The following is a 16,057-nucleotide window of genomic DNA, read 5'->3' as shown; positions in this document are numbered from 1 at the left end:
TAATATTCAAACACGTTTTTCTGCAGAATTGGATTTGTGCATGTGTTGAAATCGTTCATCACATGTGTTTTATGTATGAGCAAAGGTGGAAACAGACAGCCAAAGTTGTAACGTGATCTCTTCTTCTCGCCATGGCGTTAAATCGCGGTAAAAAAATTGTCCCAGCTCAACTCTAACTTGCTGGGACAATGAACGCAGATTTAACGCTCTCGCAAGGGTGAACCCCGGACTCGATACACCACCTGTCATGCTTTCACACCCACAGAGTTCGCAGAGCGATTCAGAAAATCTGCCAGCAGTACGCCACGGAAGTCGATAGATGGAGCACGCTGCTTCGTGAACGAATCATTCCCCGAGTGCATTTCAGAGATACCGAGAAGCACCTTTCAAACACGGGGAGCGACCCCGCAGCCCCCTGGGGAACATTGCGCACTTGCATTGAGTTCTGACGGAGGAGCCGGGAAGGTAGAAATACGTTGATTCCATTGTGGAATGAAGATAGCGCACATATGGTGTGGATCAATAAGCGGACGTATATGGAATTATATCCGTGAAGTAATATGCTTGGCTCGTAGAGAGGGAGAGAGCACTTCACCTCGCTAAGTAAATGAAGAACGGTACATCGCACCGTGATGACTGTGTCGTATACTTTGAGTCAACACACTCAACGTGATCAGCAGACGAGACCAGCCATGATCGTGTGTTTATTAATATCTGCGAAGTGAACTTACTGATCACTATATTTACGTAGAGTGCGAATAGAAATTCGATCGATCAGTTCTTATGATTTTGTTTCGACCTATACGGATATCGGATTGACTTCAAAAGTGACTTTTGAGGAATGGAAATGCGTTCGTATCACACGGTCATGTACGTCGCAAGGACGCATAGTTGATCACTGCTTTATTGTGGCGAGTATGAATTTTAGCGACACAGGTAGTATGCCGTTCTACTTGCACCGCCTATACTTGCACCGTCTATAATATCTGCCTGTCATAGAGCTGTAGCCTAATTCACGTATGACTGAACAGCAGAGGTTGTTTTTCCCCGCAAAACCAACAGTACATTATATCTGATGGAACGAACTTTTTGAATAGACGGCCGGGTGACACTAGAGAGAGCGAGCTGCTTTTTTCACAGCACTAGACCTTGCCAGTGAAGGCCTACGCCATGCTTCATGAAATGAGTTCAAGTGACACTTAGGGAACTTTGTTGCGACGATGATCAATACATTCATACAGAGTTTACGCCATGTCACTTTCTTGCCATGTGAAGTTATGTTCAGGCAGACAATCGGGTCTAACGAGCACACACCACCACAGTGACAATTAAATCTTTATCTAAGGGCATGCTTGGCGGTACTCTAAGCTTCAAGTGATGTTCTTTGTGCAATGAGTTGTAATTATATTAAAGCTGTGGTAGTCTCGGTGTTTTAGCCACGAACATTTTGCACAGGATGTGTCATCCTTTCGTCTGGAGATCCACTTAGTGTGAACCTGTGATAGACAAGCAACGCGGAAGTTGTGAGCCACTTATCTAGGTAACACAGTCTGCATGCCTCTGATCGCCGTAAATTAGCTCCCCGTGTGTGTGCTACATGCTTTCGTGTCGGAAATAGCCTATTTCACCTTGGTCAATCACCCGTGTGTTCTCAGGTACGCCAATTAAGATCATGAATGAGTTTACTATTGTTGCTAAGATTGTCCCTCGGGGAGAGGGAGAGAGAGAGGGGGAGACAGTGTTCCTTGCCCAGTGGACCTGTTTCGTGAGCATCATGAAATGTGTTCACAGAAAAAGTACATACTTGAAATCAGACGAGTTTGTGACCATAAGTTGCCTATTATGTAGCTCTTTACAGAAGAAGTATAGGCCTACAAAATCATGAAACACTGTGTGGCGGTGTTTTTACAACACTGCGCGAAGGAGAGGTATATAAATAGACGCAGATAGTCACAGCCTAGGAACAGAACCATTGCTCACTTTATTACTAAAGAATCAGTGCAGCGTGGTGACACAAATATCTTCCTTTTGTTACAAAAGATTGATTCCTTTTGGTGCCATGATCCAACGTGAGCCACTGGGCGGAAAGTAGCGAGTGTGCACGCTGTTTAAAATGATAAAACTTTTGGTGAACGTGTGTCATTTACCCTTCCTACATCGAGCTATTAAACTTAATAATTTAATCACCACACAGTGTCAAATCGAGAGACCGGATGCAAGACCCGGAAATACCCCGTCGTCTCAAATACTTCGTACGTAAAGTTCAAAAGTTGAAGGGTTGAAACAGCCGCGTGCCTAGCTGTGTTAAGAACCTTGACCTTACCTCTATTTCCACTAGGTGTAGTTCCGCAGCAGTCGAATTGCTGCAAGCTGCTTTTAGTCAGCCGTTCAAAATAATTCTCAGCCATATTTCTCCTCTGATGTTTCTTGATAATTATAATGTTATAGCAAACGAAGCTCTTGTGGATTAACCCTCTGCTTTTAGAAATCTGGACGATACTGTAACAAATCTATGGGGATGTTCAAATCCTGTAGGAAACTGGTTAAACATTACAGTGGCCTTTCAAATTATTTCGTCTCTTTCTAGCTATCTCTGGACGCTCTTGATGTCTACCCTTGTCTGCTGTTTACTTGTCCATTTCCTCACGTAATAAAGTTTTTGTCGTGAGATGGACATTAAATGAATTAAGTTTTATGTGTATCACTTTGTTTCCAAAGTAGCCCCAGCGAATTTGGGAACTATGAGACGCTCCCTTTAAGCAGTGAGCTGAAAATCAGGAAATGTGATTTATGCAGCAGGTGTACCATATTAATGCATACATGGACACTAGCACGCGTGTTTACTTCTACATCCATGGACAGGCGCGCCGGAAGCAGTTTTGGATTGGGGGGGGGGGGGGGGAGGGGGGGGGGGGCAAACATTGGAGGGGGCTCAAGATTAGACCATGCATATGTTACACAATATACACATACACACACACACACGCACACACATCTATTATTTATCTATATATGTATATATATATATATATATATATATATATATAAAGTGGCGTACGGTGGGTCGAAACATGGGGGGAACCATAGAGTAATTTTGACGGTCTGTATGCTTGTGCGTGTGTGCGTGAGCAATAATGGGACTACAATACATTACGGAATGTGATACATTCAACAACGCAGTCATTGAGGAACATTGTAAGTTTTCCTTACATGGATTATGGAATGACGGTGTGAAACGATCGACAAATTATATACTGTCAGCAACATAAGGTGAATAGCATAACAATGAAATGCGAGCGAGCGAAGCGAGCGAGCTTGAAAATTTGGATATTCTACAGTTCCAAAACTGGAGTTTTAATTGTAGCTACATATTTCGCTTTGAAATAAATGGGGGCGCATCGGGCGCAACTGCTGGCAATTATTGGCAGCAACATTAGGAGAATGGCATAACGATTCAATGCGAGCGAGCGAAGCGAGCAAGCTTGAAAATTTTGACATTCTACAGTCCCAAAACTGGGGTTTGTAGCTTTATCTTTCACTTTGGAAATTAATGGGGCGGCGCATCGGGCGCAACTGCTGGCAATTACTGGCAGCAACATTAGGAGAATGGCATAACGATTCATTGCGAGCGAGCAAAGCGAGTGAGCTTGAGAATTTTGACATTTTACAGTCCCAAAAATCCCGTTTGTAGCTATATCTTTCGCTTTGGAAATTAAGGGGGGGGGCATCGGACGCAACTGCTGGCAATTACTGGCAGCAACATTAGGAGAGTGGTATAACAATTCAATGCGAGCGAGCGAAGCGAGCGAGCTTGAAAATTTTGACAATTTACAGTCCCAAAACTCCCGTTTGTAGCTATATTTATCTTTCGCTTTGGAAATTAAGGGGTGGGGGCATCGGGCGCAACTACTGGCAATTACTGTCAGCAACATTAGGAGAATGGCATAACAATTCAATGCGAGCGAGCTTGAAAATTTTGACATTCTAGAGTCCAACAACTGCCGTCGTAGCTATGTTTTTCGCTTTAGAAATTAAGGGGGAGGCGCACCGGGCTCAACTGCTGGATGCGAGCGAGCGAAGCGAGCGAGCTTGAAATTTTTGACATTTTACAGTCCAAAAGATGCCGTTTGTAGCCATATTTTTTCTTTTATTCATAATATACATATCTATTTTATTTTCTTTGTTTATTCATTTATTTTTATTATCATTATTATTTTTTTTTGAGGGGGCTTTTTTTTTTGGGGGGGGGGGGCAAAAATGCGTTCCCCCCCCCCCCCACTTTTTGGATTGGGTGGGGGGGGGGGGCGGCTGCCCCCCCCCCCCCCCCCACTTCCGGCGCCTATGTCCCTGGATAGAAAAGGTACAACCATGGAGGTACAAACAAACAGTGTTCCCGTACCTCCATGGTACAACTATACTTTTTAATGAAATCAAGCAAAAGTTGACAGAAATATCTCCCTGGTGTAATTCTAATGTTCTATAATAATTGTCTGCCGTCATATTTCCGTTAATTAGCATGGTTAGTGCATTTCAGTGTCTTAAGTGTTTCTATTTTTGTCTCTTTTCTTTATCTGTCACTCTGTTATACTACAGACTAGGAGCAGAAAGCAAGGATCTGACTGCAGCCGTTCCCAGACCCGTCTGTGCAGTTCACCAGGCTACTGTATCCGGTTCCCAGGTCAATGCACTCTTCGTCTGTGTCGTCGAAGCCTTGTTCAGCCATGTTGGAGCGCAGAGTCTGTCGCTTCATCAGGCCGAATTGGCGAAACCTGCTGGCAATTCTCCTACTGATTTGTCCCTTTTACCTCTTTTTATTATGGGCACGAGAAGGTGGTAAAGATGTCAATCCTGTCCTAAAGGAACACTGCATAACAACTAGACCTAGCCTTCTAGAGAGAAGTGCTGACGTTCAGTGCCAGAATGGAGTGTGCACGCGTAAACCGACAGCAAGGCTGCAAAAGAAATTTTACGCGGGTCAATGGGATTCTTGGTCTGTATCTCCAGGACACCACAAACATTACGACGTTAATTGTTCAGGCATTATACACAACAATCAAACCGTCATACGTAGAGCTTACGAATTGATACGGGATGAGAAAAGCAGAGATGCGGTACAGTTACCATGCGACGACAGTGTCCGAAACTGGACGAGAAATTGTAATGACTACAAAAAATCGCGAATGTATCCGATGCAACCATTGACTGACGAGGAGGCGGCATTTCCGATAGCTTTTATTCTCACGGTGCACAAGGAATCAGCGCAAGTTGAACGTCTGCTTCGGGCCATTTATCAACCGCAAAATGTGTATTGTATTCATCCAGATGCGAAAGCAACGAGAGCCTTCCATAACGCCATCCGCGGTCTCGCTGACTGCTTCGACAACGTGTTCGTAACCTCCAAGATCGAAGACGTGCAATACAAAGGATATACACGCGTCCAGGCTGACCTCAACTGTATGCAAGACCTGATGCCTTACAGTTGGAAATACGTCATTAACCTTTGCGGGCAGGATTTCCCGCTCAAAACAAACTTCGAAATAATGAGGCAACTTAAAGCGTACAAGGGACTCAACGACATTCCAGGAGTCTATCCGGAGCAAAATGAATGGTACGTCGGACGTACGAAATTTAAGCATGTTGTTTCAAACGGGGACGTTGTACGAACAAATAGGGAGAAACCTTTGCCTCCCCATGGCGCGAAAATGTTCTTTGGCAACGCTTATTACGCGGCGACAAAGCAGTATGTGGAGTTTGTCTTAAGGAGCGAAATCGCCAAAGATATTCTTTCATATCTATCGGACTCTCTGAGTCCTGACGAACATTGTTGGGTAACCATTAATCGATATCCAGGAGTGCCAGGCGGTTATCTGAATTCCACGTGGAATTCTGTCGTGCGGTTTATTCGATGGACAAATTCAAATTATTACCCACCCTGCGTGGGGAAGTACGTACGTGCCGTCTGCGTCATCGGCGCCGGATACCTGCCACAATTATCCAGCCAACCACACTTGTTTGTAAACAAAATCCACTACGATTATGACCCAATTACAATACAATGCTTGGAAGAGTTTTTAGATTACCGGACAGTGTTTCCAGATACCATATCGAGGTATATACCTAACTTTCCTGTAACGAATCTTTTCCCATAACAGGTTCCACCAAAGCCTATATAGCTCATTCGAAGTCATTATTGAAGTCTACTGATTACGTTGTAAAATGGGGTTTGCATATATAGGTCACAACATGAATTTTGCAGCTGTTTTTCTTAAATCGATGTGTAAACCAGCAAATGGAAATTTGGTGTTCTGTGAGGAGTGTGTTCAAAAGTTTTTACGATTCTCTTTAATGATCTGCTACAGTCGTGGTTATGAATTTTGTTCTATTTACTCGTCTAGAACTTTAGCCGATACGCAATATTCTATTAAATGCATTTATATTTCATTGTTTATGGAATACGACTGCGGTAATGTCATCGCTAAATATTGGTTAGCGACGCCTCGTTGTAAAGTTTTTGAAGTGTTTATGCACTACGTTATATCTCATTTGTGAATTGCTTCAAAACAATATCTTTAAGCGTTATCCAGGGATCATGACCACGGCAATGAGTGAAACACACTGTCTCTTACACATGGGTTTTCGGGTTTCGGACTGCTGCTAAATCATTGTAGTTCTCGGGCGATTCAATCCCTTAAAATTCTCCCGTCGAACAATTCTAGGTGGATACTGTTATGTTGTCATCCTTGACACAAAGAATAATTCCTTGACAGGTGTGATTCAGCAGTTACGAGACATTTATTCAGGAGCAATACTTGACATAGCTCTGTGCCTATGGGTGTCTCTGAGCTTCTCCACTCAGTATTACAATTTGGTGTACATCCGAGTATATGTCAATTAGTACATGACATAACAGATACCATGTCAATCTACAGAAAGACATCCTCAACCGACAACACCAGCACGGTATCTTACTGTTTGACACATCCTAAATCATCCTTACGGAAAACTACAACATTTCAGCCAAACACTCAAATGTGTAGTTTCTGTTTCTTTCAGTATTTTCAATAATCACATCTTGTAGTTTATACATTAACCTCCTTTCTGCCAAGGTGCCCTCGTGGGCAGATTAGCGTGGAATAGCCTATCATCGCATTTCATGTTAGGCGGTTTTGGGCATTTCTACTCCTTTTATAAACTCAATTATGCGGATAATAATGTCCATTATTTGGTCGTGAAAACGGAGTGGGACCAGATTTATCCGCACAATTTCGACGCCACTATATATTCCGCAATATATTCGCGCCAAGACCAAACTTGGAGTTTGTGAACACAATCCATAGAATGCGCATTATTTCCAAGTGCGATCAATTACATAGTCACCTTTTTCGACACGTATGGTGGACGGGCGTGTGCAGATATAACTGCACACGCCCGTCCACTATACCATGACGATTATCCGTCTTTTCCAGGTTTGTTTCTTTTGTTTGTTTATCTGTATGCACATTAGTTTGTGAACGAAATTTTCACTGACTTGTCACCAAAACTCTTGTATGGCTAATTGGGAGATGTATTTGTGAAAACGCGGTAACAATTTTGTTTTGAATACATCGGTATATACTTTGAGATTTTATCATTTTGAGACTTTACATTAACATTTTGTGTGTCCGATTATTGCAATAATCGGGAATGGTGTCTGGGAAAAGGATTTTCGGGAAAATGGTCAAATTACACAAGTCACCTTCTTGATCTCGTGTGGTCCTGTCCAATTTCATGGTCATTTTCACCATTCATTTTCAATGTTTTAGGAAGTAGATACTACAAACGTGTGCTTTCTTCTGAGTCCTCTGATATTTATATATTACGCGTTCGGTTTGTCGGTAACTTTTATAATTTTGGTTTGGTGCGTGTTTTACTATGTTTTATTCTCTCTTGTGCTCCTTTTATATTTTCGGTCCTTTTATCATTGGTATCTTATTATTTAAACTGCAACATATTTTGTATGTGTGTTCGATTTGCTTTTTAAGGGTACATTCTATTTCAACAAGCCTCTGGCTTTCGCTGAATTGTACCTGTTACATTTTGTAAACATTTTGTACTGTATTTCCAAACATTTATTACTGAATCAAAATGTTCAGTAATGAAATTCGCTCAATTGCTAAATCTTTGTTATATCTAACGTTATAATGTTACGTAATGCTCTAAAAAGGACAGAGTGTTCATGTTTAAACGTAACGTAACAAAGGATAGTGACAATTGGTTCAGACAAATTTAGTCATCCGAGCGAGAATTTATTGTGAATACACAATGATATAATTTCAGTGATCAGAGCAAGACATTTATTTAACATAGGAGTTTATAAATTCCGGCTTTGAGATTTTGCATAAAGGAACTCAGAAGATTTGATTGAATCAGAACAGAATCTAACTCCGTCTATGAAATTTCCAAAATGAAGGGCTTGTACAGAAGTGATTGCCTTAAGAGCGAAAACAGGTTTGCAGCCCAAGAATCTGGGTCCTCATTTCATGTAAGGAGTTAGAAAAGCAATTCTTTCATGGTAACACGAGTTGCTATCATAGCAACTTTCCATGAAATGAAGTCCACGTGATTTCTTTAGCTACAGTTCTTATGGTGAAAGTTTTACGAGGTGAAACCAGGCTGCAGGAATTCAGAGTAGGGCCATAGATAGCTTAAATATGGGCATCATTATCACATCAATAGATATGGATGTATTGAAAAGGTGACTCATCAAATCCTCTCCTTTAGACCGACTCCATTTGCAGGCAAAGTGAGGTTTGGTGTTCAGCACTGCTTCATGGGATTTGGAAAAAAATCATCACAGCGCAGGTACAAAAATTATATACCACACGTACCTGTGTTCGAGTACAAGTTGATTGATAACACTGTTGATAACTGAGATATTTTACGATGTCTGAAAGTGATGGACCAGGGTTTCCATTCACGGAATACTCGTCATACTCTATTTTCCCCCTCCTATTTCTCATGCTTGTCTTTCACCGTTTGTTTGTTTGCTTGTTTGTTTGTTTGTTTGTTTGTTTGTTTGTTTGTTTTTACATACTTACTTATTTACTTCAGTACTATAAATGTTTATTCCTTCTGGCAGAAGAATGGGCTAATCCCTGGCGAATTACTTTTAGAATTGCCGTTGTTTTGATGTTATTGCATAGAGTTTTGAATTAGATTCTGGTGCGATAAAAACGATATCATATTTAAATATGAGAAAGAAGTAGGAGGAGGAGGAGAAGGAGGAGGAGAAAAGAGATGATATGCATGTTATCTTGAGATGCACTTGCCACCATCTCTCTTCTTCTTCTTTCTTTCTTTTTTAAACGCAAAATCCTGCTCAGTTTTACGATGATTACGTTGAAATGATCGGAGAGTTGCATGTTGCATGTTGCATGTTGCCATGAAATAGGGTAGTATACAACTGAAATGGGCGGATATAACTATACTTATCTTGTTTAAAATGTTTGCTCTTTGACATGAACCCAATCACTCGAATGGTATTGAGAAGAAGCATTTTGCATCATCATTTCTTATATCACAACATTAAGTATAACTGCTACAAAAATATGGTTAGGCTCCTATATCTATTCTTTGTTTTTAACGAGATTACACAAGTGTGTTGTGGTAAGAATATTCTAAAAATTCATGACAACCATAACAACACGTCAATGTTTAGCGGCAGACTAATAGCAAGAATGAATGCGACATGAAAATCGTCTAAGAATGAACGACATTTTGCTCGACGTTCTGGCTGAAATTTATTGCACGCACTCCAGGGATTAATAACTGTGAGTATTATTGGGATACGACTACATCTGTTGTCATGGTTACCTCTTAAGATGACTGAATACGTAAATCACTTTTTTTTGCGCAGTAAAGCAACGGATGCTACCCTCGAAATAAAGGAAAATAACAATTTCTAAAGAAAAAAATCGAATGCTCAAGATGATGAAAGCAGACACATACATTTAGTTATATATGATGACCACTTTACGGATGTCTGAACATAGGTGTTAGATTGATTTGTTCATACGAAATGAAGTTTAACCCTTTAATTCTCGATTGCATTCCTGAGTTGTTCCTATTTTGGCCTGACTCAGAGCAAGTTTCCCGGCTGTTAGGAACAAGCTTTGTTATACAATATCTATTTGGTGTTTGGGCGCTTTTTTCTGCTTATGTCTATTTCAACCATAGCTGAGTGGCTTCAGTATGGTTACCAATACTTAATTTATGCACTGACATAGCAATGGACCTGACTCATTGCATAACCCATTGGATCATATTTTCTTCATATTTTGGGAGTTCCCCAGTTATGGCCGACATAGGTTGCAGTGTTCAAAAACCGAATAGGTCGATATGTCGGCCAAAGCCTTCGGTGTAAACAGAGATTAGGTGAACTATTCCAGACATATTTGCGTTAGAGAGTGGCACTTTGATGGTGTATGGTCAGATAAAATCCTTCATTAGTGTCTTAATCGATGCATGTCTAAAACAAAAGATTAGAATACAACAAGGCAACTCTTATTATGTCTAATCCATTTTTTTATATTCTATATATGGAGTGAGTGATGGTCTCCTCCGCAATCATGTAGATAGTTCATCTCATCAACCGTAGCCGAACTCAGAATGTTTCAAGGAAAACATGTTCGTCGTCATTTCACCCAGTGAACACTCCATATTCAGAATGTGTTATATATATATGTATACAGTGTGTATGTGTGTGTGTGTGTGTGTGTGTGTGTGTGTGTGTGTGTGTTGTTCGTGTGTTTGCGTATGTAAAATATTCTTTTACATTAACCGGGATGTGGTTATCATTATTGTGCTTTGTATACAGTTGTGCTGGGCGTCTCCGAGTGTAATCTGAAATAAAGCCTGAAATTTTGATTAAAAATACCAAGCTTGTTTGTTTGTTTGTTTGTTTTTGTGTGTTTATTTGAAACACTACCTTCCCATGACATCTTCATTTTGCAGTTCCATCTACTGTAATTTGATATTTAGAAGATGGCCTTTTCTGTTTTGTGGAGATAACTTAAATAATTCTGGTTTTTTTTTCTAATTTGAAATCAGTTTATACATCACTCGTGTTTAATAGTATGTTTGGATAAAATATATTTTTTAAAGTGCAACTTCTTACATGACTGTAAATAAACAAATTTTTCTTGGTAGCATTGAATTGATTCCTCTTCAAGTACTTTATATGAAGATAGCTTGATCCTCTGATGGAGTGCTCAATGACAGCTTTTAGATTTTTCTTCTTTTAAATGTAGTCACTAAGATCGAATAGCAGCTCTGAAATACAGTTTACATTTTGCATTCGTGCCATGTAACTGTGCGTTTGGATTTTTTTGTTTTGTATGTTTTTTTTTTAGTTTATCCTGTTTTGAACTACTATACATTTTCCTTTAACATGTTTAATTATCAACAGAGTTAAAGGCTCGAATTCACGAAGGTGGTACAATCTTGTCCATGGTTTAAACCATGGATCAAGACCATGGGGTGCCAAGTGTCGCACGGAACATTTCGTTAGCGAAATTTAATGATAATTTCGTTAACGAAATATTCCATATTCTCAAAAGCTGTAGGGGAACCTAATTAGTAGGATTAATGACACAAAGAAAATTTGTCACCTTCTGGTCACCGAGGTGCGTGAAAAAAGGAGGTATACAAGAAAAAAATGTTTAACAGAAACAGTTTATTGGACGACAGTACTTTACTAGACAGAGAGATAGAAAGATAGAGAGATTATATACCCATACACACAAGTTATATACAAACAAAATACAAAAATACAAACATAAATGCAGATGTACATACATACATTCATTCATACATACATACATACATACATATCTCTCCAATACTTCGTGAGCTTCACTGGCTGCCAGTGCAACGCAGAGTACAGTATAAGATCTTACTGCTTACTTATAAGTCTCTCCATAACTTGTCTCCTGGCTACGTGTCTGAGCTTATCAGTGTACGTCCGAGCGACGACCAGGGCTACGCTGTACTGGACTGACACTCCATGTTCCCAATACTCGCCTAAAGATGTATGGGGATAGAGCCTTCTCTTCTGTTGCACCACGTCTGTGGAACTCTCTACCAGTTCAGCTTCGGAATTGCAGCAGCCTCAATACATTCAAGTCTGCACTGAAGACTCATCTTTTCCGGCAACTTTGTGAATGATGTGTGACACTTTTTGGGAGCTGGGCGCCTTTGAATGTTTCTAACAGATAAATGGCGCCACACAAATGCTGTTTCATCATCATCATCATATATACATGCATACACACATACACATATACAGCTTACATACAGTCATGTATGGTTACGTTAGGGTGGTGAGTTGGCTCAGTCGGTAGCGCGTCTGCCTCACGATCACGCGGCCCGGGTTCGAATCCGAGTCTGGACTGAGCGATGTTGTGTGTAAACATACCGTCCCCTCCAGCAAGAGGCAAAACTCTCTGTCCCTCGGATAGGACATAAAATGGAGGTCCCGTGTATGAGAGAGTAACAACTCATGCACGTAAAAGATCCCGCTTCATTCATTCATCGCAAAGAGCAGGGTGTTTAACCCGGTGAAGTGGTCCCACCTCACACCCAACTGGACCCCATGGAAGACCAGCTTAACGTAGCTGAATATGGGCTATCCAGCCATCTTCTCAGATGGAAATGAACAAACAAACGTTAAAGGAGAGATCAAGGGGGAAAGATGAAGCAATCGGGGAAATGCGATGCACCTTGCACTCATAGAGGTACATAAACATCGTCACGAAATCAAGATCGGTGATTCTAATAGACGCAATCTGTTATAAGATGTGTATACAGTATAATATAGTATTGGCCATGAGTTTTTCTTCGTTTTGTCTCCCTCTCTACAAAATAAAGATTTGTAAGATCGTCACTGCTGATTGCACATTTTTGACAAACATGTCGGAAAAAGGAACCAGCAGGAATCGGACCTATAGCTGTCATCTTTACAGCGACACTACCACCGGGCTTTCCCTGGTTGCCAGCAGTGGCACGATGATTTCATTAATCTTGTAGAAGAAGAAGAAAGAAGTTGAGGGAGACAAATTAAAAAACAAACAAACTAATGACCCATATCTTCACCCCTCTGCTGATTTTAATGTCTTGCTTTCATATAATTATATAACATTATAAGCATATATACATATTTGTTTACAAATCGATAGATAGATAGATAGATAGACAGATAGATAGACAGATAGATATATAGATAGACAGATAGATACACAGCTAAATAGACAGATAGATAGATAGACAGATAGACAGATATAGATAGATAGATAGATGGATAGACAAATAGATATAGATAGACAGATAGATAGATAGACAGACAGATAGATAGATAGACAGATAGATAGATGTAGATAGATAGATGTAGATAGATAGATAGATAGATAGATAGATAGATAGATAGATAGATAGGTCTATAGATATAGATAGACAGATAGATAGACAGGTAGATAGATAGATAGATAGATAGATAGATAGATAGATAGACAGGTAGATAGATAGATAGATAGATAGATAGATAGCCAGGTAGATAGATAGATAGATAGATAGATAGATAGATGGATAGATAAGATAGATACTTTAGAGAGAGATACAAAAGAGGAGCAAAATTGCGAAATACTGGAATGAGGAGTGAACAATAAGCATGAATTTGAGCAATTATAGGCATCTCTACCGTCCGAAGTAAACTCTCTCAATATGTATTCGTCTTCGTCATTATTGGAGCGAGGGGAATAAAGGGAAACAACTTGGACACAATTATTTTGATGAATTGCTCGCAGTTAAGCATGTTTTCACGCCATACAATTACCTAGTACATGTATAAAGGCGCTGCAGCACCGCAGTATTCCGAGACGAAATTTTATGGATGCAGTGTGATACATATAACACGGCGATCCTGGATCATCAATGTTTAATTCTGAGACACTCCACTTCTGAGCTCCACACTCTTCTCATTAGCTTGGGCTGGCTGCTGATAACAGTGCTGCATTAAGACTTAATAACCTACCCCAATCAAGCAATTCAGATAATTGGGAACTTTAATTACAATCCACTTTGATCAGCTCACAAAGTCCCGCTTAAGAAGCGCCCGACTCGACAGCGAGGCGCTCAATCTTCTCTTTATGTGCCATCAGCTAAAGTAGGATGACATTAACCGTATACCGCCTTATACCGGAAATCAATCTTGGCTTCCCATCTTACACTCAAAGAAAGCGCCAGTATGCCGCTAAACACAGATGCTTAGAACTATAGATTTTGACATTTGAAACTGCCACCTAGGATAACATTTTGGAAGACTTTTTGATCTGACATCTCATTACTGAATTAAGATGATGATACATCTATGTCCCAAAGTTCATCCCCCTTATATTCTCGTGTTTAAAGCTAGACACGACATTCTATCCCCTCTATTATGTTATAATAACACACGGAACTTTAACAGTTAATATACACAAATCATTTTCTTCCTTTATTAATTTATTTGAAAGGCATCTACTACCTGACAAAGCATTTACAGCTGTCGTAGGTAGCATTACAACCTCATTTCTCCTTTGAGGTGAAGAAAATATAAACACATTTTGAACGCAGGTAATTATTCACACACATCTACGTACACCTGGCACACACAATCCCATATACAGGTACAAACTCTCAGAACATGCGGTCATACTGCCACTCGGCCTCCATCCTTTATGCCTCATTCACATTCGGCCTACGATTGGACCATGTTGCCCGTATGGTGCCCGTATCTCTTTTCTGCGCGGCCTTTTAAAGTACGGATCCAATGGTTTTCGGTTTTGTTGATGAAAACCTAACATGTTGGAAATCGTAACTAGCCTGTGGACATGTATGTAGGTGGCGTTGGAAGGCCTCCCATTCCTGGGTTGGGGGTAGGGCTACAATATTTTTTGGGTGTTTCACAAAGCAATGCAGTCGATCTATAGTTTTAAAGATCAATTTACAATAACGGCATGCTGTGTGCGTCTTCAATGGTATTCTAAATTCCTAATGAAAATTACAATTTCAGAGACTTTTTTTTTTCATGCCGGCAATAATATACAGTATAAAGTGAAATAAGGGACAAAGGATTTTTTCTGTAAACTCTGATAACAATTTGAAGTACTAACTGAAGACACTACATTAAATTTCATAGGGAAACCAATGGCAAACTATGAGTTCAAGTTGATCTTAACTTTTAAGAAAAGTTCTTCTTGAAACACCCCGGGTCCTTTTTATCTTTTAATTGTATACTTCAAATCATCGATTACAGATCACTGCCGTAAGTTTCCAAAGAACTTTTTTGTGTACATTTCCGTACCCGACTATTATACCCTATTACAGTTTAAAACACATGCAGACACACAAATGCACAAATAAATGTATGAGTACATATCCACACATACATAAACACACACACACACACACACACACACACACACACACACACACACACACACACACACACACACACACACACACACACCAGCTCGATAAAACATTACTTTTTCTTCACAAAAAAGTCACAAACTTTCAAGGTCACTCTCTTATATGGCTAGTTGCAGTATATAGCATCTTTTATTGTTCAAAGAATATGTCCATCTTCCCAATGAACTGACAACTTCTATTCACACTATACACCTTCCATTCAAAATCTGCCTCACAGCAGTCTGCAATATAACTCTATTATTTCACCATATTCCTGAACTCATATGACTGCCCAACAATCTGGGTAAATGTTGCATGGTTCATTTACGGATAAGCTCATTCCATCATTACGCTCCGACAAAAAACTTTTGCAACAATTTTCAGTCATTATTATAATCATGCCCTGCTGATCACATGCATCAAACTAAAAGCAAGTTAATTTGAACTGTCATAGGGAGGGGGTGCCAACATATGATACATGAATGCAAAATATCCAATATATTCTTTTCATCTGTGTAGAAGTGGGGGTGCTCAAATCTACAACATGTATTTTGAAACCAATCATTGCTTCACA

The 16,057-nt window shown here is 40.0% G+C and overlaps 1 protein-coding gene across 2 annotated transcripts; it reads left to right on the top strand.

Moving 5' to 3' along the window:
• The first annotated feature begins 249 nt into the window (after nt 1-249).
• Nucleotides 250-6,640, top strand: LOC139742468 (N-acetyllactosaminide beta-1,6-N-acetylglucosaminyl-transferase-like). 2 transcript variants are annotated; one of them, XM_071653007.1, is made up of 2 exons: nt 250-936; nt 4,594-6,640. In XM_071653007.1, the coding sequence occupies exon 2, from the start codon at nt 4,683-4,685 to the stop codon at nt 6,147-6,149; it is 1,467 nt and encodes a 488-aa protein (XP_071509108.1). In that variant the 5' UTR covers nt 250-936; nt 4,594-4,682; the 3' UTR covers nt 6,150-6,640. The 2 variants fall into 2 exon arrangements, with proteins under 2 accessions (XP_071509108.1, XP_071509107.1); XM_071653006.1 differs by lacking the exon at nt 250-936 and adding an exon at nt 1,088-1,655.
• The last annotated feature ends 9,417 nt before the right edge of the window (nt 6,641-16,057 follow it).

Source organism: Diadema antillarum, unplaced genomic scaffold, assembly GCF_040938485.1.
Source record: "Diadema antillarum isolate AM-2024a unplaced genomic scaffold, OU_Dant_1.0 seq00001001_RagTag, whole genome shotgun sequence".
NCBI lineage: Eukaryota > Metazoa > Echinodermata > Echinoidea > Diadematoida > Diadematidae > Diadema > Diadema antillarum.
The sequence above is the reverse complement of the archived record's forward strand: the minus strand, read 5'-3'. Positions and strand labels throughout refer to the sequence as shown.